Genomic DNA, 16,859 nt, shown 5'->3' on the forward strand with positions numbered 1-16,859 from the left:
ATTTTCAACGTGTGGATCCGTGGACATTTTTTCAGCTAATATTACCCCTAAATCCTTGTGCGAGGGAGGGAGGGAGGGAGGAGGGACATTGTGACAGATTGCTTTTTGACATATTTTAGTGAGGTGGAAATGAAATGTGGAAAAATAAATCAAGGGAATGGTAAATGAAATGATATAGTATTAATTATATAAGGAATAATGAATGAAGAAAAGTTGAAATGCCACGAGGAGTATTCTCTTCCAAGCAACAACGTTCTCTTCTGTTACGTGACCGGTTGGTATGTCCGAGTACTTGCGTGCTCTTTTGCTACACGCTCAAAAGTATGTACTTTTTCTTCACAGAAAGAGTACATACTTTTAGTGCATAGCATAAGTAGTCGAATTGGGATGCAGCAAAAGGGATTTTACATGTGCACAATCTCATATTTATACCTCAGGGAAACAGGAAATGGTCAAAGCTGCCTAGTGACCGAGAGCAACACACACACAAACACAACGATGTCCACTTGTTTGGATTTATTTTTTAAATATACTATAGTAGGTGCCAGTTTTTTTTTTCATTCTGAAATTGACTGTCTAGTGCAGTTTAGTGCACCTTGACCTTAACACAAATTTTCTTCCAAGTAGTATATTCATGGATTGATGGTATAATGCATAATGTAATGTGTAGCCTACATCACCTTCTGTTGTACAAATGTTCTATAAATTTTTTAAAAGTCAGTCAGTAAAAGAAAATTTGACTTCTAGTCTGGCTTGGAAGAGCACATTGCAACTGCAATAAATTTGATGTTTTACAAGGCTTTATTAATCCAGATCCACTGTTCTCTGCTGACATTTTATTTGCCTCTGACTTTGTTATTTGGCAATTAATTGCATAAATTACGTTTAATCTGGCAGCTTTTATTCAGAAGCAGCGCTATCACAAAGCAGAGTGTGTACAAAAAGAGGAATGAGGAAATGTCCAAGATACAGTGGATTTAAAAAGTCTACACACCCCTCTTAAAATGGCAGGTTTTTGTGAAGTAAATAATTTTACTTCAACCTTTAACCTAAGCTAACCTGGTTGCGTAAGTGTGCACAGCCATAAACTAGTACTTTGTTGAAGCACCTTTTGATGTTATTACACCACTCTGGTGAGTCTATCAGCGTGGTACATCTTGACTTGGCGATATTTTCCCACTCTTTTTAGCGAAAACTTTCTAGATCCATCAAATGGTAAGGGCATCTCCTGTGCACAGGCCGCTTCAGGTCACCCAGCAGATTTTTAGATGGATTCAGGTCTGGACTCTGTGTAGGTCGTTCACAAACGTTGACCGTCTTTTGGTTAAGCCGTTCCTTTGTTGGTTTGGATGCATGCTTTGGGTCATTGTTGTGCTGAAAGGTGAAATTCCTCTTCATCTTCAGCATACTAGTAGATACATGAGGGTTTTCCACTAAAATCGACCGGTATTTGTAGCTGTTCATGATTCCCTCCACCTTGATAAAAGCCCAAGTTCTGGATGAAGAAAAGCAGCCCTAAAGCACGATGCTGCCACCACCATGCTTCACAATGGGTATGGGGTTCCTTTAATGCTGTACTTTTTTTTTGGTTTGGGGTGATTCAGTCTAGCCACCCTACACCATAGCTCAGACATGTGAAGAATACTAGAGATTGTTGTCACATGCACAGAGCAATCAGTACTTGTCAGATATTCCTGCAGCTCCTTTAATGTTGCTGTGGGTCTCTTGGCAGCCTCCCAGGTAAGTTTTAGTCTTGTCCTTTTGTAAATTTTGCATGTAAGCTCTGTTCTTGGTGATGTCACTCCATTTTCTCCACTTGTTGATGATGGCCTTACTGTGTTATATCTAATGTTTTGGAAATGATTTGTACCCCTCACCTGATCGATATTTCTTGAGATCTCATACATGCTTTATATAAGCTGTTTTAAATTAGCTCTTTGGCTTTAGAAATCAGATGAAACCAGGAAGATTTCAAGAAATCCTACAGAAACAGCTGATCTTTATTTGGGGTTAATCAGAATCAGAATGTTTCATTGATGACAACTGTATTATTATTTCTTTCAAGCATGATTGAATGTGATTGGTTCATTCTGAGCACAGCCACATCCCAATTATAAAAGGGTGTATACACTTATACAACCAAGTAATTGTAACTTTACTACTTTACCCCGAAAATATTTCTGATTGTTGTTCATTTGGTTTTTATACTTTGTAATTCCACAGTGCGGGTGGAAAAGGTTCCTAGCTGATTTACCTTGGTTTAGTTCCCCCCCATCACAAAAACCTGCCATTTTAACTGGGTGTGTAGACTTTTTATATCCACTGTACGTAATCCATGTTGGCCAAATCAGTAAATGTTTAGCATTTTATAAACTTTATGTCACCATTATGACTTATCTAATCCGTAAATTAAAGCGTGCTTCATATAGGCCTACATTAAACTAATCCCAAACACTGAAATAAACAGCTTTCTAGGAAAAGTGAAATCTTTGTCTGTGTATTTTTTATATATACACTATCTGTACTTATCAATCCAATATAGACTATTTAAACACACTTCAAAACTAGAAAGAAAATACTTCAATTTTGACTTCTCAGCCAGCAGCTTTATTGAATAAGGCATTCAGTCTGTAACACCCAAGACGTTAAAACAATTCAAATTAAACATTTGAATTAAAAATTTAAACCTCACAGTTCACTGACAGACTGTTCAATGTATTCACAGGTAGTAATACTAACCCAACCAAACAATTTTTCCAAAAAACACCACGTCACATAGGGGTTATATTTTAAGTACCACACAAAAAGAAAAAAAAAATAAGAAGAAAGAAAAAAAAAAAAAAAAAAAAAGAGACTATAACTTTCCCACCGAAACAGCACTGAAGGACATGAACCAAGTCTTGCACTGCTTAAGATCCACACACACACAAAAAAAAGAATAAAACTGACTAGGAAGAAATGTGTGCATGATATGCAGCTGTTTACAAACAACAAATATGATATCTAAAAGGAATAAAAAGTCAAACCATGATAAAGACGTGAGTTTGAAAAAAAAAAAATGTTTGGTTATATGCACAAGTTTAATGAATTCACACTAAATGAGCTTAAAGATTTTATTTCCATATACATTTACAAAGCATATTTACAAGTGCAGTTTTGGGAGAAAATGGTAAACGAGCACTTCTAAAGGAAACAACCTGTACGCTCTGGTTCACAGTGCCTACGCCTAACCGCAACAAACCGAAGGAGAACTATCCAAGCAGGAGGGGAGTACACAGTACAAGGTCCGATAAGATCACCATCATATAGCCCTGTGGCCAGTTTTTTAGTAGAGCCGTTTCCCTGAGGAATGCAAACTGTGATATGGTCAACAAGAGGTGCATGCGCTCTCGCACGCGCTCTCGCACGCACTCTCAAATGAAAAACATGATCAAGTTTTCTCTTTGCTTTTTCAAGATAGTCAGGATCATCAAGAGCAACACATTGAACACACTTCACAGACAGGTGTGTGTGTGTGTGTGTGTGTGTGTATATATATATATATATATATAAAGCCAAGCTGTATGAGCCATACCAAAGAGACCCGCACTGTGCATCCATACAGTAAGTAAAGTTTAGCTTCACACAGTGGCATCGTGTCTGCTCTCACAGGTGTCTACTATTCCTTAGTCTTTAAAACAAAACACATTTTGACTTGAGCAGAGCTCCATGGTGTGCTGCTGTGTGTGTGGTCTGGGTTCTCCGGGGTCCATGTGCCTGGCTGCCTGCCCTGACAGGGGGAGCTTTAGGACTGGCTGTAAGAGCTGCTCTGATTCCCGTTAGCGCTCTGGTCGTTCTCACTGCAAAATGGCAAAAGTAGAGGAAGAAAAAGAAAAACATTATAGCAGGTTCCAGCTGAAATAAAAATCATTTCATTTACATGAAAGAAATTAAAATGAAAAATGTATATTCTATTTTTTTTTTCCACCTGGGCTTCAACTGTTACATCATGTATTTTGATTCACGTTTATACATTAAAAAATAAATAAATAAATAAATACATAAAAATACTCCTGGTCATATTGTTAAAAGCTGTCATTTTTCGAGCCCTCTACTCTGAGACGAACTAGCAATGACGAGCCTTGCCATACAGTCCTTTAATAAAACACCAAGAGTTGCTCCGTTCATGCGTGAGTGGGAAACTTATGAATTCCCGGTAGCAGAGACGTGTTTGAACAGATCTCCAACTCGTTATTCCTACTCGGAAAATTCAGCTGTCGTCGTGAACACAGCATGTAGTCAGTACCGACGGCCATTTTGTACCTGTTGGGCGGTGGCTTGGGTTTCGGCAACTTGTTTAGGACGGAAGGCATTTCTTTCCGGTCATCGAAGTTCTTCCACTGATCATACAGCTTCAGGATTACACGAATAATCTCCAGGATCTGTCCCCAAAAAAAAAAAAAAAAAAAAGTGCCAGAGCAAAGGGTGGTTTAATCAGTTTTAATCAACACCTGAATGAACTAAAATATGACTAAGATTAACGATACTCAAATGCATTCTGGTCCTTAAATAAAGATGACAAAAGGAATAGGCCAAAAAGTTTCACAACATGCAATACATCCGTTTATTGACTTCTGTAGACTTGGAATACGTTCCTGAAGCACTCTTGCGTTGTGGGAAATATTAATAAGCATTGTATTAGTACGTAAAAGTTACAGCCTCATACAATACTGGAATTAAAGTGTGCTACACGAAACTGTGACAATCATTCGGAACGTATTTAAAAGGCTGGTGCCGATATTAAACGGCGAAGTTGAACATACCTTATCCATATCCACAGAGAGCTCAGCGAACCACTGCCGAGCGTCCTTCTGCTGCACTACACATGCCACGTGCAAACATGCTGGAGCAGAGAATTAAACAATATAAAACCTTGAACACGGGACAGCACTGTGTGTGTCTGTGTGTGTGTGTTAATGATGCCACGCAGACATTTAAGGTTTTGTATTTAAATGACATTTTGTACTTGTACAGACCTTATATAAAAGTTTGGGCTAATTCTGTGGGTTTAATGTTTCTGTAGGTGTGTGTTATTTAGCTTTAAAGTAGATAAGCCTTCACAGATTCCTTGTATGAGGTACCAAATTTACTCTCCCATGTGAAATGCATTAAAAAAAACAGTCTATAAAACATTAATTGGGTTCAGTAAACTATTCATGCTCAGGTGGTGAGAAAGAAGTGCACGTAAGTTTAACTTTCAACGCCACAAAGGAGAAATTACCCAGAGCGATCATGAAGGGAGGGTAGAGCAGGCACAGGTCTGTCCTGTACGTGTCGTTCACGATCCTCCTGTAGAGGCAAAGACAGACACGACAGAGACCGTTGATGTGAGAGTGAAGGACAGAACCGGGCAAGCAATTGACTGTATAAACACCACAATATAAAAGCTAAGTAAAAATATAAAAGTAAAAAAAGGTCAACGTTGAGGATACTGAGCGGGGGAATGTAATATCCATCCAATATGATGAAAGTCAGAATGTTTAAATCTCTATAAAAAAATGAGGGATGACGTAATATCTTGTTAATACTAGTGATTGGAAAAAAAGAAAAGGAAAAAGGATATAGGAATGACAGAGTGGAGCTTCCGTGATGTGTTTGGATTATATATCACGTTATATATTATAGAGGACGACCGATTGATCGGTTTTGCTGACAGTTCTAGCAAGGAGTTATCTGCAAAAATCCACACCGATAGTTTTTCCCGGTCGGGTCTGTTGCAGGAGCGGCTGAGAAAAGTCCGCTGTCATTATACAGTACGAGAGCGGCCTCCAGAGGCGAAATAAAACCATCACTGACAAATTTTGTTGTGCTATTTGAAGTGTTTTTTAATTCATTTTAGATCTCTCTATTTTTCTTTATTTATTATGACGAGTGTTACTTTTTTGGTTCCGTTTGGATGTAAATAATTTTATGTACATTAATGAAATAAATATACACACACACACACACAAACACACACACATATATATATATATATATATTTATTTCATTTAAAAAAGTACAGTACATTTTCATGGTATAGTCCGTACTGTTTATTTGTGTAATAAAGTTCAGGAATGTTTTACTTTGAGTGTTACTTTGAGGTACCGCCCGGCTTAGTTATCGATATTGGTAAAATCCACTACTGGTCGTCCTCTACGAGACTTCCTGTCCTCTCATTTATCACGGCAGTGAGCAGATCATTAACCATTTAGGGTTACGAGTTTTGATGGTGAAGCTCACCAAGATCAGATTAACTTTGCGCAACTGTTGTGTTTCCAACATAATCGGACCTTGTATTATTTTACAAACGCGACAAATACCGTCTTCGCGTTTCAGTGTGCCAACGCGTAAGTAATAAAAATAATACAAAAAGTTTTATTTAGATGAAAACACAGCTTGCTTTTTTACAGCAGTAGGTGTAACTGAAATTTATCGCAGCTACTAATTCTATTGCGTTAATACACCCCCCCCCCCCCTCATCGTTTAAAAAAAAAAGTGAGGTAGAACTACTAGAACTAAAGCACCGTATTTGAAATGGTGGAATTTTTAAGTTGATGGAGTATTGCTCATGCTGAGGCACAAAGAGGGCTTTAAAATGACTAATGTGTGTATTAAGGTCGGGATTGTGAGAACAGTTCTTACCATGCTAGTGGGAGGAGCATGTCCTCCTGACCCATGTCCTGCACATACTGCAGTAAAGGTCTATAGGGGTGGTACACAATCAGACAGCAATCCTGAAACACAGCCACGGACTTCAGTTAGTGCCATCGCTAATCACTGACCGGTTCTAAACGTTGTGGAAATGGAGAGACACTAACCATAAGCTCCAGTAGGTAGAACTCACATTCCAAGATCTACAGTGTAAAGGAAGAGAAAGTGTGGCTGTAAACTGCGTACGCACATTTCTAATCATTTCCCTGGCCTTCTTCACTAAGCCTCATGATTACAGCCCTGACGCAATTAACACTAGTTTTACATGGCTACATTTTTATTCCTACGCCGTTCACTTTTCATGTTCGGTTCGTACGATGTTATTGACGGAACTTACTTGATGAATGAATTTTTTTTGAGTGCGTTTAGTTTTGCACTGCGTGTTCTTTCTGACCCAAAGACTCAGGACATTGAGGATGGACCTGAAACAGCTCCAGTCTCACTATTAGACAATGCCTCTTATTGAGGAGCAGGTCATGTGACTCATCACACTCTGCATTTCCAGTAAGCAAATGTCTCAGCGTGTTAGAAGTAATGAGCAGACCGAGTAACGCTCCTGCAGCGGAGGAGGGTAACCTCACTGCTTATCACAAAACACTTCACACGAGTGTGTGAGAGAAGAGCCGAACTAATTTTCCGGCCTGACACGACATCACCACAGGAATGAGATTTTCACACCAGGGCATCTGGGTGTGTGTGTGGGGGGGACTCATTACAAAATGAATGCTGATGCATGGTACGTGTTTAAAGAATGATCCATCAGCGAATACACACACACACACACACAAACAAGTGCACACGCACACACGGTCAAAGTAGCAAGGTCGTACCACACGATCCGGTCTAAAGCCATTTTCAAAAAGGCAGCTATGAATCTATTACACGAGAGCAGTGCTACTTACATGGTTCATTCGGTATGGGAACTCCTTAGGAAAGGCGTACGAGAATCGAGTTTTCACTGCAGAGATAAACAAAGACATATTTGTCCGTTTTTCAAATGCATAAAACGAGCCCCGAAGAACACGCCAAGGAGATCATGTTACTGCGAGAACATTCCTCATTTCTTCACTTACACACAGACGTGGCTGCAGAAATAAGGCGAGTGTTTGAAACGACACCGAATTCCTGCAGTAAAAAAAGAAAGAAAAAAGGGGGCGGGGGGCTGAAGTTGTGCAAAACTTTGAAATAATCCTAAATAAATAATTATGATTTTTTTTTGGTTACCTCAACTTTAGATGCTAGAAACACACAAGTAGGAGCCATCAACACTGGGTCTATGCTCTTCAAAGAGTACCTGCAAAATAATAATAAAAATAGTAAGACAATAATAAATGACAATAAAAACAATAACGGCAACAACAATAACAACAACATTAGTAATTAAAGCTGCACATTCACAGATGTGCTACACTTGTTGCATAAGCAATCACAGGATAGCAGAGCCATAACTATAGGCAAAGGGATTGAAGAATGATTTGTAGTTTCACACATTTACCAGCCTGTTATGGGCTTTTAATACTAGAGTTCCTTTGACAACTTTAGCAAAAATGTAGTAAAAATGTAGCACTTAGATCAAAGCATTTTTGGCATGTGATTGTAACTTTTGACCAGTAAGTGGCGCCATCATCAAATTTGTTGCACTGACTCAGGGCATGGTCCTGAGCATGTCTACCAAGTTTCATGTCGGTACACAAAGTCGTTGCTGAGATACAGCCTCACTTCCTGTTTGCCTGCTTTGCTGTCAGATTCATTGGCCCATTACAGGCAAACCTTTTGGAATAATCAAAACTCTTTTAATATCTTTTGTGAGGCTTACTCATGAAGATGACGAATGCCAAATTTGGTGATGATTGGACAAAATTTGTAGGAGAAGCAGCAGTGAAAAAAAAACAAAATCCAGGATGCCGGAAAATCTAATTGGGTGTAATCTAATTGATGTCATAGGCTGAGACTTGACTCGACCCAGGGGATCCAGGGATGGCTGGCTTTTACATTTTGGACACACGGGTCATACTGCACAGTACTTCCAAATTAGGCTATAATTTTACCAGAAGGTGGCGCTAAAGCGTTGGCAGCACTTGTCCAAAATTTGGTCAGAATGTTCCTTAGACCCTCCCCAATCAGTGTCCCAAATTTCACAACTTTTTACCAGACGGTTTTATGAGCTGTCATAGACAACCTAGCCAGAAGAAGAAGACGACGAAGAACCACCGCCAGTGTTTGCCCCACTAATAATAAGAATCTTGATGACTGAATTCAAACCCATTACCACCTAAATTCTGGTACCATATCCTTTTTCAAAGACATTATAAATATTTTAATCAAACCCAACCATTGATACTAAACAGATGGCAGGATTAAAAAAAAAAACATAAAAAAAAAAAATTTATTTCAATGCAACAAAACTTGCTCAACTGCTGAAGTTGTATTTTTTCAGTATGAAGTTATCCAACGCTCTCAGCTACAGTACATACTCACAGAAACGGACACTCACCTTGCATAAAAGCGTTTGAAGTAAACGGTTGCCGTGGCGATAACCTGCTGTCGGAGTTTCAGGTGCTCTCCCAAAGCCTGGATCACTGAAACAGCACCACATCACTGTTACGACCTGCTCAAACTCCATTCCGATATATTCTTACTGCGTTTTCATAAAAAACAGAGAGCCTCAACTGAATCCTCAGAGGGATTATGAAAACGCATCCTTCATTTTAAGACCACCTCAAATGTAATCTAGGAGCAGTGTAAAAAAATAAAGGTCTACCGGCATCGGATTCGTTCATCACGGGAACGTCTGTAAAAAGTTTTTCAAACTTATCCTCAGTGATAAAACTCTCGCATCCGGACATGAATAAAATTCCCATGGGAGGAGTGAGGTTCTGGCGGGTTGTATTTTCTACAAACCTGAATATTTGTGTCATTAGCTATTTCAGTAACTGGCAGTGATCACATCTAGTCAGACTGTGTCTATGGTTCATACACCCTAGTGATGTCAGTTTGATCTTTTTAGCCATCTAAATAGAATATTTCCTTCTTTCTTCTCCATTTTGAAAACGCTACCGTTATAAAGAAAAATTCCTAACCCGGCCACATGCACACCAAGGTCCACATGAGACATGAAAAGTAACGTAGTTGTTCTGTACCATTCGCGAAAAAAATCTGCAGCTTCCAGTACTCCTCCTCTGTGAGGAACTTCAGGTCTTTCTGACGCTCTTTCAGTAGGTCCTGCTTATCCAGCACCCACTGCAGGCTAGGAGCAAACAAGAAGGCACTAATTATACTGGTGTAGACATAAATCGTGCAGAAATAGGTGCCATTAAACTCTATTAAAAATCTGATTCTCTCACAACAAGTAACCTCATTAAACCCAGAACCAGTCACTGCATTTCAAACAAATATCCAGTGCAGCAACGAACACAGATGACCGTTGGATTACTTTCCATATATTGAAGTTTACGTTTGAATATTAGCTGCTTTTCCATCCAATAAGCTTCATTTCTTACTGAGAGAAGCATTCATATCTTTTAGAGTTCTTTTAAAAACATAGAGGTCTGAAAGACACGGTTATTATTTATTTATGGTCTAAAGACTAAAACCTCAACGTTTGCCTTCATTTAAAGAAATGTAATAAATCTGTCTAATCTAACCATGTCTTAACCGAGTGTAAAGCACAGGCAGGAAAACTTCTTTATTAATTTGCTTACAGTGACCATTATCATCAATGTTAATATATTTGATTATCCAGTTATGAGCTCTTTTCACTGGATTCTTGAAGTGAATGGGTTCAAATAAAAAAAAAAATAAATAACTGCCTATAAACAATCAACTTGGACACATGCTCTGTCAGTTAAAGGTTCAGGAATAACCGAAAACTTTTGTGCACCTTTAAACAATCTTAAGGAAATAAATCTGTACTGTGTTAAAGGTGCATTAGCTAAGATTCATCCTTTTTTTAAGCGAGTTAGACATTTCAATTTTTGTTTTAACTCCTCGAGGCCACCCCTTACCCACGCCCATGTTCACAAAGCTCCGCCCACAGGATCTACGGTGGCCCTTAGAGTAGAGGGTCAACAATGCTGCGTTTGTGGTACCATGTAGGTGATCATTTCCAAGTTGTAATCACATTATTTCAAAATTGAGACGTTTGACGTGTGAAGTTGGGGGGGGGGGGGGGGACTAAGCAAAAACATGGACGTCTCAACAAAAGTGTGTCTTTTGTTTGCGCTGTCAAAGCACGTAAAGCTCATAAATAACTGCACTTTTACAGTTACAGGTCTGAGTGGCTACTGGTTCTGTTCTACTGCAGTGAACTTCAAACATTCAGGCAACATTTTGGACTGAAATCGCACCACAGCAACAGCAGCAGACAACAGCAAATAGCTTAGCAACAAGCTAGCCCACTAACATTAGTTATACGAGTGATAGCTCTAATATTGATGATTACCTTCTCAAAACAGTGATTAGTTTGGTCAGTATTATAGATTTAACCAAGTACTGTGTCTGCATATTAACTGATCTAAAGCCAATACGGCTATAACCTCATGTAAGTGGAGAAGGGGAACTTTACACTGTGTTCACATTGTGAGAGGCCATGTTGATTTCAACTCGTCAACTACCCCAAGTTGACGAGTTGAAATTCCAAGTTGAGGTGGTATTTTCTGTTGTTTTTTTATCAGTTGTAAGTGGGGCATTACAAGCTTCAAATTCACTTTACTCCTAATTAAACAAAACGAGCCTATGTTGTGTGTTCAGCATACTTATAAAAAAAAATAATTAAATATATATATATTTTTTACAAATTTGCAGTTGTGCCTGGCATACAGTCCCAGTCCCCCTTCAAAAGTTTATTAACAGCAAGGCCAACTCTATTTTTTTTTCGCTTTACACTGAAGACACACGGGTTTGAGAGCTAAAGCTGAACAAGACACGATAGATTAGAACTTCAGCATTCACTTCCTGACATTTACATCTAGATGTGTTAAACAACTTAAAACACGGCACCTTTTGTTTGAACCCACTCAATTTTTTGTTAAGTGATCAAAAATATTGGAACATGTGATTGACAGGTGTTTCGTGCTGCCCAGGTGTGCAGTGTTAAACTGATTGTTTAAACAATGAATTGCACTGAATATCTCTCTACTTTTGGTTTGAACCAGAGTTTGCCTGTGAAGACTGCATTTGTTGTTAAAAAGGATAAACCAACGTAAAGACCAGAGAGCTGTCTATGGGAGAAAAGCAAGCCATTCTGAAACTGAGAAAAGAGGGAGAATCTATCAGAGCCGTTGCACAAGCATTTGGCATAGCCAATACGAGGAAATTGGACTGTCCTGAAAAAGAAAGAAACCACTGGTGGGCTAACAACGACATGGAAAGGGTCAGCCAAGGAAACCAACAGCAGTTGACAGAAACATTGTGAGAGCTGTGAAGAAAAACCCCAAAACAACAGGAACCAAGATTAACCTCTACCAAAGTGATGGAAAGGCCAAAATGTGGAGAAAGAGAGGATCTGCTCATGATCCAAAACATACAAGCTTATCTGTGATACATGGTGGAGGTAGTGTCATGGCTTGGGATCGCATGGCTGCTTCTGGAACATTCTCACTAATCTCTATTGACGACGTAACTCATGATGGTAGCAGCAGAATGAATTCAGAAGTCTACAGGAACAAGCTGTTTACCAATTTACAGAGAAATACATTCAATATTATTGGATGAACTTCATCATGCAGCAAGACAATGATCTAAAACTCACTGACAACTCAACAAAGGACTTTATAAGGGGGGAAAAGTGGAAGGTTTTAGACTGGCCAAGTCAATCACCAGACTTTAACCCAACTGAGCAGCATTTCACCTCCTGAAGAGGAGACTGAAAGGAGACCCCCCAAAACAAACAAACAAACAAAAATACAACCAAAAGAGGCTGCAGTAAAAGCCTGGAAAATCATAAAAGAAAAAAAACAACAGTTTGTTGAGTCGCACTTGATGCAGTTATTGCAAGCGAGGGACATGCAACCAAATATTAAGCGTTATTTACTTTAATATACTTTGTCTATGTGTTCCTATACTTTTGCTCACCTAAAAATTGGGTGGACTGATACAAAAGGTTATGTTTTATGTTGTTTAACACGTCTAGATGTAAATAAAAGCTGAAATCCTATCCTCTCGTCTCATTCCCATCTTTTGATCTCAAACCATCTTTTGATCTCAAATCTTTTGATCTCAAATATCTTTGGTGTACAGCACAAACCAATGAATTGGCCTTGCTGTTCCAATAGTTTCGGAGGGGACTGTATTTTGAAAACTGCGCAGTCTATAGCTGCATGTATCATTATAGAAGATTCCTATTCAATGAAAATGGTAAACCTGGACTTAAAGTGAATCATAAATGTATTTGATTGGTTCATAAAAACAACTCAGTCTCTATATGCAGCTTTCGCTACCTGCGTTACCAAACTGTTTCTCGAACATTAGCGAGCTTTCCAGCTTTGCAGTTCTGACATATTTCTAAACAGACTGATTTGGAATGCCGCTCACACAACCCATGTTAGAGTTACACCCGAAACATTATTCCTCTACAAACAGCGACATATAACACACAGCTCACTGGTTAGCCTTAGCCACAACATGCTAGGCCACGAAACCAAAGAATTTCTCAAACTGGAAATAACGATACGATACAAATACTTACTAATGTGAACTCTGCCAGAAGTTCCCTGCCATTACTGTTGAACTGAGGTAGAGAATTTGACTTTCAATTATTTAAAAAAAATAATACTAATTTTAATGGACGCTTGGAGTTTACTGTAAATAGCGGAGCACCCAATAAAACACTCCGACTATTCTCCATCCGACCGGAATACTGTCCGGATGAGGCACAACAGGAGCCCTAGATATGGTTCCGCAAAGATTTGGACGGTGAAACTGGTTGGAAGATAATGATGTACAATTAAAAACAAACAAACATACAAACAAGAGGAGAATAGGGTACAGGCCCTGTTTTACATTTATTTTTTTTGGCTGTAATCATTTTGATCTGAAGGTGATTAAAACAGCAAAACTTAGAGAAAGAATGGGAGGTTGATTAGATATAATGGATAATATTAGTGTAGAATAGCTAATAGAAGGATACTACTACTACTACTATTAATAATAATAATAATAATAATAAGAAGAAGAATACTAATAATAATACCATTACCACTACTACTACTACTAAAAAATAATAATAACACTACTACTACTACTACTACTACTACTACTACTAATAATAATAATAATAATGTTGACTACACTACATAGCCAAAAGTATGTGGACACCTGACCATCAAACTCATATGTGGTTCTTCCCCAAACTGTTGCCACAAAGTTGGAAGCACACAGTTGTACAGAATGTATTTGTGTGCTGTAGCGTTACAGTTTCCCTTCACTGGAACTAAGAGACTCAAACCTGTTCCAGCATCACAGTGTCCCTGTACACAAAGCGAGCTCCATGAAGACATGGTGTGTGGGTTGGAGTGGAAAAACTCGAGTGTTCTGCACAGAGCCCTGACCTCAACCCCACTGAACCCCTTTGGGATGAACTGGAATGAAGACCTCCTCACCCAACATCAGTACCTGACCTCACTAATACTCTTGTAGCTGAATGATCACAAATCCCCACAGTCACGCTCCAAAATCTAGTGGAAAGCCTTCCCAGAAGAGTGGAGCTTATTGTAACAGCAAAAAGGGGAATACATCTGGAATGGGATGTTCACAAAGTGCATATTGATGTGATGGTCAGGTGTCCACAAACTTTTGGCCATGGAGTGTAACGTCATTGCCAGGTTTTGAACATTCCCCCTAATGGAACACGGTTATGCACAGCGCAGCTATCACAGTGATGATAGTTATTCCATCTATTTCTAGCAGGGAAAAAATCTTTTTCACAGAGGCGCGTCAGATGGCTGAGTGGTTCGTCTCGGTGTTAAACTGAGACTCGACATTCCTCAGGCGGATATATAAACTGCCACCGTGACTGAGGAGCGACACAACCCGAGTCCCGCTCTTTTTATCCCCAGCAGCAGCGTGAAAGGAAACTCCAACCTCACCATGAGTCGCAGCCCGGAACGCATCTCCTCGTACCGGAGGCACTTTGAAGGAGCGCTCGCTTCTTCCTCCTCCACCTGCCACATCCGGGTCTCCAGTCCGAGTCCACGCAGACACGAAACCCGCCACCGGTCCGTCAGCTACACCCGCAGCGCGCGCAGGGCTCACTCCGGCACCCGCAGCGCGCGCCTCACCGGGTAACACCCCTGTACCTTTTACTTTTTAACCAGCGATATTGAGTTCTATCTACACTCTACACTAATCTAATCTACTCTACATTACTCTACACTACTCTACACTAACCTAATCTACTCTACATTACTCTACACTACTCTACACTAATCTAATCTACTCTACATTACTCTACTCTACACTAATCTAATCTACTCTACATTACTCTACTCTACACTAATCTAATCTACTCTACTCTACATTACTCTACACTACTCTACACTAATCTAATCTAATCTACATTACTCTACTCTACACTAATCTAATCTACTCATTACTCTACACTACTCTACACTAATCTAATCTACTCTACACTAATCTAATCTACTCTACATTACTCTACACTACTCTACACTAATCTAATCTACTCTACTCTACATTACTCTACACTACTCTACACTAATCTAAGCTACTCTACTCTACACTACTCTACACTAATCTAATCTACTCTACATTACACTACTCTACACTAATCTAATCTACTCTACTCTACATTACTCTACACTACGCTACACTAATCTACTCTACTCTACATTACTCTACACTACTCTACACTAATCTAATCTAATCTACACTACTCAACTTTACTGTACACTACTGTACATTACTCTACTATAAACTAATCTACTCAACATTACTCTACTCTACTGTACACTACTGTACATTACACTAATCTACTCTACATAACTCTACTGTACATTACTCTACACTAATCTACTCTACTCTACATTACTCTACTGTACATTACTCTACAACAATCTTCTCTACTCTACATTACTGTACACTACTGTGCATTACTCTACTCTACACTAATCTACTCTACTGTACATTACGCTACACTAATCTACTCTACATTACTCTGCTCTACTTTACTGTACACTACTGTACATTACTCTACACTAATCTACTCTACTCTACATAACTGTACTCTACTGTATATTACTTTACACTACTCTACTCTATTCTACTCTAGGCAACCCCTCAGCAAACATTGATATAATTGGCAGAAAAGTCAAGTTTTAGGGCTGTGGGCTTGAGCAAGGCCTTAACACTCTCCAGGGTCCTGTATCATGGCTGTACATTGCTATAGTCCAGTGGTTTTCGAAGTGGGGGCCGCCAGGGGGCGCCCGGGGGGCCTCAACAATTTGGTGTGAAAAATAAATTCTCAATCTCGACAAGCACACACACACACACACACACACACACACACACACACACACACACACAATCAATTCCTAATGTAATGTAATGTAAAGATGTAAGATTTAATTATTAACAAAAAGGGGGATATATTCAGAAGTCTGTATTTTTTTATGTGTTTTAAAGACATCTTGCAAAAGGGGGGCCTCGGTCAAATGTTAATGCCATTTGGGGGCCTTGCCCTGGAAAAGTTTGGGAACCCCTGATCTAGTCTACTCTAAATTACTCTGCCATGCATTACTCTACATTACTCTACTCTACTGTACATTACTGTAGTCTGCTCTACTTTCAGTCTATTCTACTCTATATTACTCTACTCCCAATCCACTCTACATTACTTTACTCTACTCTACTCTCACTCCACTCTACTACATTACTCTACTCTACTCTCACTCCACTCTACTACATTACTCTACTCTACTCTCACTCCACTCTACTACATTACTCTACTCTACTCTCACTCCACTCTACTACATTACTCTACTCTACTCTACTCTCACTCCACTACATTACTCTACTCTATTCTCACTCCACTCTACTACATTACTCTACTCTATTCTCACTCCACTCTACTACATTACTCTACTCTACTCTCACTCCACTACATTACTCTA

The 16,859-nt window shown here is 39.2% G+C and overlaps 2 protein-coding genes across 4 annotated transcripts in view; one reads left to right on the plus strand and one right to left on the minus strand.

Moving 5' to 3' along the window:
* Positions 1-1,317: 1,317 nt before the first annotated feature.
* Positions 1,318-13,708, minus strand: ccnc (cyclin C). 2 transcript variants are annotated; one of them, XM_053650119.1, is made up of 12 exons: positions 13,418-13,464; positions 9,873-9,979; positions 9,227-9,311; positions 7,957-8,026; positions 7,806-7,857; positions 7,635-7,690; positions 6,840-6,875; positions 6,664-6,755; positions 5,261-5,328; positions 4,803-4,882; positions 4,303-4,421; positions 1,318-3,839 (listed from the first exon to the last, which is right to left on the minus strand). In XM_053650119.1, exons 1-12 carry the CDS (start codon positions 13,447-13,449, stop codon positions 3,785-3,787), a joined length of 852 nt encoding a protein of 283 aa, XP_053506094.1. In that variant the 5' UTR covers positions 13,450-13,464; the 3' UTR covers positions 1,318-3,784. The 2 variants fall into 2 exon arrangements, with proteins under 2 accessions (XP_053506094.1, XP_053506093.1); XM_053650118.1 differs by lacking the exon at positions 1,318-3,839 and having other exon boundaries at positions 3,854-4,421; positions 13,418-13,708.
* Positions 13,709-14,604: 896 nt separating this feature from the next.
* ngs (notochord granular surface) overlaps positions 14,605-16,859 on the plus strand; it is a 9,288-nt gene continuing 7,033 nt past the window's right edge. For both annotated transcript variants that reach the window (XM_053650099.1, XM_053650100.1), the window contains exon 1: positions 14,605-15,011. In XM_053650099.1, coding sequence (XP_053506074.1) covers positions 14,818-15,011 — 194 coding nt within the window. In that variant the 5' untranslated portion in view covers positions 14,605-14,817. The remainder of the gene's footprint in view (positions 15,012-16,859) is intronic.

This window comes from Ictalurus furcatus, chromosome 19 (assembly GCF_023375685.1).
Source record: "Ictalurus furcatus strain D&B chromosome 19, Billie_1.0, whole genome shotgun sequence".
Taxonomy (NCBI): Eukaryota; Metazoa; Chordata; class Actinopteri; order Siluriformes; family Ictaluridae; genus Ictalurus; species Ictalurus furcatus.